Source organism: Poecilia reticulata, chromosome 15 (genome assembly GCF_904066995.2).
Source record: "Poecilia reticulata chromosome 15, P_reticulata-male-v2, whole genome shotgun sequence".
NCBI lineage: Eukaryota > Metazoa > Chordata > Actinopteri > Cyprinodontiformes > Poeciliidae > Poecilia > Poecilia reticulata.
The window spans coordinates 206,010-213,337 of record NC_088844.1 but is presented as its reverse complement, the minus strand read 5'-3'; the positions used below and the strand labels follow the sequence as shown (position 1 = coordinate 213,337).

The window sequence follows — 7,328 nt, the reverse complement described above, 5'->3', positions numbered from 1 at the left end:
TTGAAGAAACAAATAATTTGTTGAATGTTGAGTTTACAAAAACGGAATTGAATAAAGAAGACCAAAAACACAGCACCAGGTAAAGATCAAATCTGGTATAGAATGATAAAGCAACTTAGTGAAAAATCTAAAGATATATTAGTACAATTATATAATAAAATTTGGGAGGAGGGTAAATTACCATTGAATTGGAAGGAATCAATTATAATACCAATAGCCAAACCAGGAAAAGACAATTCAAACCCAGAAAACTACAGGGTTTTCTGGGTTTGATATTTTGATATGTCAAAATATCAAAGTGGTTTTCGAAAAGGGAGGAGTACTAACGATCCAACGTTATGTTTAGAGCATGACCTTAGAAGAGCACAAGTAAATAAAGAAAGTATAGTGGCAGTATTTTTTGATATAGAAAAGGCATATGACATGATGTGGGTGGAGGGATTATTAATTAAATTATACAAGTTGGTATTAAAGGGAGAATATTTAAATGGATTAAAGACTTTTTAACAAATAGAAAAATACAAGTTAGAATAGGAGAAGTTATCTCAGGAAAATATATAGTAGAAAATGGAACTCCACAGGGGAGGTTATTATAAGTCCATTACTGTTTTCAATAATGATAAATGACGTATTTAAAGATATTGGAAAAGACACGGGTTGTTCACTTTTTGCAAATGATGGAGCTGTTTGGAAAAGAGGGGAAAACATTGATTTTATTGTTAAAAAATTACAAGAGGTTATTATTGAAATAGAGAAATGGGCATTGTAATGAGGATTAAGTTCTCAGTTGATAAAACGAAAATAATGATATTTATTCAGAAAAAAATAAACAAGGAAATAAAATTTTAATTATATAATCAAGAGTTAGAACAGGTAAAGTGTATAAAATGTTTAGGGCTATGGTTTGATGAAAAATTAAAATGGCATATACATATTCAAAAAGTTGTTGATAAATGTAAGAAAATTTTGAATATTTTGAGATGTCTGGCTGGCAGTGACTGGGGAGCAGATAGACAATCACTAAAACAGATTTACACAGGTATGATAAGATCCAACATAGACTTTGGTTGTTTAGTTTACGGTTCAGCAGCTAAAACACATCTGGTTAAATTAGACAATATCCATCATCAGGCACTAAGATTATGTACTGGAGCATTTAAAACCACACCAACAGCAGCCTTAGAAATAGAAATGGGAGAAATGCCATTAGATTTAAGAAGAACAAAATTAGAAATTAATTATTGGTTAAATTTGCAACCAATAATCATCCGACTCTGAAAATTTTAAATCCATGTTGGGAAAAAGAAAAGAAAGAAATGAGGAGTTTTGGATGGACAATTGAAAATAAAATAATAAAAAAAATTAAATGAATAGTTTAAAAATTAGTCAAACAACACCAGTATCAATTATACCACCCTGGATTCTACCAGAAGCAACAGTAGATATGTCAATAGTGGAAAAGAAACAAGATAAATCATACATCATAGATAGTTATTCAGTGCAATTGATGCATCAAAAATAACTGGGAAAATAGGAATAGCGTTTGTAATACCAGAATTCAATATAAAAATAGGAAAACGAATTACAGATGGATTATCAGTATACACAGGAGAAATGTTGGCAATATTATTAGCTTTATAATGGGTAGAAGACATAAAACCATTAAAAACAATAATATATTCAGATTCAGGCTCTGCATTATTAAGTTTAAAATATAGTGAAACAGATAGGATGGACATTTAATTGTCCATCCTACTCCTACTCAGAATACAAAACATGGGTTTAATAGTTATATTTTTGTGTGTTCCAGCACATATTGGAGTAGAAGGAAATGAGAGGGCAGATAAAATGGCAAAGAGGGCAGTTCAGTATCCTATTAGCTTTATAGTTAAAACAAGTAAATCTGAAGGAAAGAGTATTGTTAAAGAGAAACTGATGAAAGAATGGCAAAAAAGGTGGGACGAAGATAAAACAGATGGTTTTATAAAATTCAGAAGATTGTAGGAGAAAGAAGAAATGGAAGAAGAAATAGAAAGGAGGAAAGAGTGATAATAAGGTTAAGATTTGGACATACAGGACTTAATTATACACTTTTTAAAATTCAAAAACATAAAACTGGCAAATGTGATTACTGTGATAAATATGAAACCATAGAGCACGTTATATTAGAATGCCATAAATATGAAAGAGAAAGAAGATATATGAAGACAGAGTTTGAAAATATTAAGGAGGGTAATTTATTAGATATATTGAGGAAGAATTTAGGGAGTAAACATTTGCAAATAATTATTTGATTTCTAAAGAAAACAAAATTATTTCATAGAATTTAATTATAGTACGTGTGTTTGTGAGTGAAGGCATGAAATACAAAGTTGTGCACAAGTATGTATGTGTTTTTACGTGTGAATGTGTGAGTGTATGTTTAGATAGAATTTATGGTAGAATATATGTATATATAGATTAGGATAAGTACTTAAACCATCACGAACCACACTCCATACCAGTAAGTGGCGGTAATGTTAGTAAACAGTTTGTTGCCAACCGCCCTAAAACCGACAAGAAGAAGACCCTGGGCTACTCCCCCAGACACCTGTTGCACATCAGGGGGACAAACAGGTAGGAACGCAGCTCCGGGATCACTAGGGAGGGCGGTGATGATGAGTCGAGAGGGGGTGGCTCCCGGCGCCGGTGCGAACCAATCAGCGCCGTGGGAGCGCTGTCACCGTGCCAGCTGACACTCAGGTCAGAGCCCGAGCAGTTTGTGGAGGGACTTCTGCTATCAGAGGGCGAGGAAAAGTTTTGACAAGTGGACCTGCGGGCGGTTTTCTTTCGACAGCTGCGACGGTAGATCTGCTCTCTTCCAGTCTAATGAAACGCTTCCCTGTGCGGGTGAGAGGCTGTACGATCTTCGGCAGTGTTCTGAGACTGTACGGCACCAATCCCCTTTCTCCTGCTGCGGGCTCCCCAGCCTAGATTCCCGGACTAATCCGAGTGGTTCTCTGCTTCATGGCATGATCCGGCACTAGGCTCCTTCTGACCTGCGCATTTGGGTCTAATACCGGCTTTTTATTTTTTATTTTTTTCCAAAATCAATAACAAACTTCTATTGACTCAAAAGTTGGACTCAGACTGAAGGAGTTACAGCACTGCGACTGAGATTACCTGCAAACATGACGGCAGATAAGGAGAAAAAGAGGTAAGAGCCCCGGTTGGATCTTTGGAAACTGATTAAAGCACATCTGGCAGAGATCTCATCTCTTATTTAGCTGCGACAGAAATCACACGACCTGTTGCTGCAGCGCTCCACGTGACCTGAGCGGGATTCACTCACAGCTGGTCACTTTAATGTTTACAGAGCCGAAATTAATGCTTCACTTGTGATTAGTTTTATCAGAGCTGTTCTCTGAAAGGGGAGGCTTTTGTTTGCAACTTTAAAACTTCACATCATGCAGAGTGCTCTGCAGCACTTAGTTAAAACTAGAGATGCATCAGTCAGTCAGCAGATTGTCGAAAAGGCCTATTTTTATTTGAGCACCTCTAATTTGTTTCCAGCAGGTCAAATACTGAAAAATGTTTTCATTTTTGGTCTACGTACCATGTACATTCATGTTCTTATTTAAGTTGAATAACGATCATTTAAAGATGCATCAATGCATAAATGGGGCAACTCCTTCATTTTCTGTCGGATTAAAAACTACTACATCCATCCACCAACTCCCTTACAATCCATAAAATAAATTGGTCAGGTAACAATGATAACGAAAGGTCAGGTTTTTTTCTTCCCTGGCGCCCTTCAGAGTTGCATCCAGTGAATAGCTTTTTTTTCTGTGCACAGTTTAAGCACAAATCAGCAATAACTTGCTTATGGATGCAGTTGTCTTAAAACTGTAGATTTAACTTGCTGTTGTTTTAAAGCTGTAGTAACACATTTGTGACAACACAATAAAAAATTGCAAATGAGCCAAATCAAAAGAATAAATTAGTTTGATAAAGTACACACTTTGCATCATGCACATTGTGATAATGTCTACAAAACGACCTAATATGACACCCACATGAAGCCTTTCAGCGCAAGGCAGATCCAAATCTCCATTTTGTGACCTTTGACCTTATTTGAAAAAAAAAAAGCCAGGCTTCTTGTGCGCAGGGTAATCAGCGCTCAGCGATTGCAGCAGATATCGGGCTGCCTGCTCAGGAAATTTCTAGAACTTGTAGATATCTCTGCTGTCAGATAACATTAGCCTTCTTCACCGCTTTGGACCTGCTCGCGTTTCTGACAACATTCATGGATCTGCAGCTGATTTTCTGGATTTTATGTAGGATGATACTCCTGGACCCAGTTTGATGCTAGTTTTGAATCGCTTGCCCAGCAGTTGTTGTTAAAGAAGCAACACAAGTTGGGGGTGTGAGGGGGGGGCACTCGATATCCTGTCAAACGTGAAGCGGAAAATTTGAATTTCTTGTATTATTATTATTATTATTTACAGAGTTCTTGGTGTAGACATTGATGTGAATAGGCTGCAGGCTGCCTGACGCCGGACTGTCTGTCCAGTCCAGCCTGAGGCTCTGCTACTCTTAAGCAGGAGCTGAGCAGGAATTTCCGTGGAAAACAGAATCGCTCCTGCTCCAAAGAGATTTTAAAAAATGACCTGAGGAGAAAAGCATTTCCTATCGTCCATTTTAGGGAAGGGAGTTGGTACATGTTTTGGTGTGTGTGTGTGTGCACGTGTGTAAGAGTTGAGCGGTTTCTTATCCCCACTACTTGTTTGAGTGTTTGTCTTTGTGTCACACAGAAGCTCTTTGTGGCAGCTGCAGCCTCGAAGTCATAAAAGCTCTGATAAGTTGTGTGATTCACAGCAGCTGGGAGCTCAAGTGCTTTCAGATCAGGTTTATTAGATAACGATGTGATGGGATGAAGTCATAGGAGAGGCTGCTGTTCTCTGGGTGGCTGAAAAAATATATATTTGTCATGCGCAAACTCAAATGCTGATTCTGCAGCAGCAAAGTCCAGAAAGCAATCAAACCAGGGGAGAAAAAAACAGACGAATCATTCCTCCCATCCAGCCTGCTTTACTTTCTGTTTTAACTTTCCGTTTTATGGCTTTATTTTACAATCACCTTTGTAACAAAACAAACAGAAAGGATTCCTTTGAGGACTACAGCTTTTTGAAGTGTCTGCCGATCGTAAAACGCTAATTTGAGCTACTTTATTTTTGTGGAAGTTGCCTGTTTTTTTTTTTTAAATATCTGTGTTATTACAGCCACTGATCTTCAAATATTACTCCTGTGGTTTAACTTTTTTTTCCACCAAAAAAAAGAAGAAAACTGTCAAAATAAATATCTCTTTAAAGTTATTTATTGTGCAAAATTGCTGTAATTATGTCATTTAGTTTTGTAGCTAATGCAGACAGAACATCTAATTTACAAGCTACATTAAAAAACAAATAATGATTTTATAAAAAAAAATTTAATATGTATATGATACAGTTAATGTTAAATGTGTGTGATATAACTATTTAAAGTTAAAGAGTTATTCAGCAAAGTCCATCTTGTTTTATAGGACAAATCTAGCAATGTTGAAATTGTTTTATTTTGGAAAACTACAACAGAAATGTTTGCATCACATGATCAACTACCCGACGTTGCCGCCGGCGCAGAAGGAGACAGAAAGTAGTAGATTATTATGGCGTAGCATGTTTTTTTAATGTCTTATCACAAGAACAAGCTTATTCACTTATGATTTTAATTATTTAATGGAAACACTGCAATTCCTCAATTTAATAATTTTGATATTGGCAGAATATTGACAGCATTTTGTGCACATTTTCAATGGCTAATAAAGTTCTGTAGATTGAGGAACTTGTCATAAAAAGTCTGATGTGTCTGGTTTCCAGTGGTGGAGAAAGTACTCAAAAAATTTACTTAAGTAAAAGTACAAATACACAAACAAAATGTACTCAAGTAAAAGTAAAACTACCACATTAACATTTGTACTTAAGTAAAAGTAAAAAAGTACTGGCTTTTAAAAATACTTAAGTATTAAAAGTAAAAGTACTTGCTGAATGCTAATACAATATCATTAAGTGTATTTCATTTTAATACATTAGAAATGTGCCAGTTTAATGAACAATGCCACAGATAAAGCATGTTTTATTGTGTTTACTCTGTAACATAGTTTAGACAGATATGTGATTCTATGCATCATAATTTCAGGGATGGAAACATCTCGTCTCCTGTCCAAACATAGCATGAACTTCACTTTTTTTGCCACTAGTGGCATTTATTTTTTTAAAGAAATCCAACAGAAAGGGGAGGGAAAGAAGGTGGGTGGAAGAGGACAGGCAACCGAGGAGCCAGTAGCAGTGTTGTAAAGACCACCTACCCAAGACCAAGTCAAGAACAGCACCCCGTGCTACGTGACACAAAAAAATTAAGTTTTACCAATCAAAATTGCTTCTCAAATTGATCTGAAAGATCCACATTCCCATAAAACACCTAGATATTAAATACTTAGAGCTGAAATAAATTTAATCAGGAAAGATCCGTTCAGAAGAATAGGATCGTTCCTGAATGTCATATTATTATATTGCACTTTGTTACCAGCGTTGTCCCATATCTGCGACATCTCAGTCAACACCTCCACACAATAATTCAGCGCATGAGTGACAACTTTTTTTCATCGCAGATGCAAAATATGTGTCTCTGTACAGCTAGCTTTGCTAGCAACACGTCCACATAGCTTACCTTTCTTTAAGCTTTCCTTCCAAGTGATGCTAAAAGTTGGAAGAAGTCCCCACCGTCTGTGAAGGCGAAGCGCTGCTGGTTTTACATGTCGCCATATCTTATGATTTATGCAGCGCTATTATATTACTGACGATTAGACAGACATCTTCTCCCGCTCAGATGAAACCACTGCGCATGTCTGGAGCTCCGCGTGCGAGTAAAGGGGGAGGCGATGGGTGACAACAGACACGTAAGTCACGTTATTGCTCGGATTTTACGGCGCCACCATAAGTACCTGAACTTCACATTTTAATGGACAAAAAGCGCAACGCGACTTGGATGTAACCAGTAACGCAACACTTTTGTAGAAATGTAGCGAAGTAGAAAGTACAGATACTTACTGTAAAATGTAGTGGAGTAAAAGTAGAAAGTACCCATTATTAAATCTACTTAAGTAAAGTACAGATACACGAAAATTGTATTTAAGTACAGTAACAAAGTACTTTGTTACTTCCCACCACTGCTGGTTTCTCAGCTGCTCCCCAGCTCCCATGTTGTTTCTGATCGGCAGTGGCAGTGGAGGCTTGTTAGCACATCAGCCTGTT

The 7,328-nt window shown here is 36.8% G+C and overlaps 1 protein-coding gene across 2 annotated transcripts in view; it reads left to right on the top strand.

The window, feature by feature from the left end:
- Positions 1 to 931: 931 nt before the first annotated feature.
- epas1b (endothelial PAS domain protein 1b) overlaps positions 932 to 7,328 on the top strand; it is a 123,503-nt gene continuing 117,106 nt past the window's right edge. Inside the window, exon 1 of one of the 2 annotated variants that reach the window (XM_081616070.1) lies at positions 932 to 3,196. In XM_081616070.1, coding sequence (XP_081472196.1) covers positions 3,171 to 3,196 — 26 coding nt within the window. In that variant the 5' untranslated portion in view covers positions 932 to 3,170. The remainder of the gene's footprint in view (positions 3,197 to 7,328) is intronic. The other variant, XM_081616072.1, reaches the window with a different exon arrangement.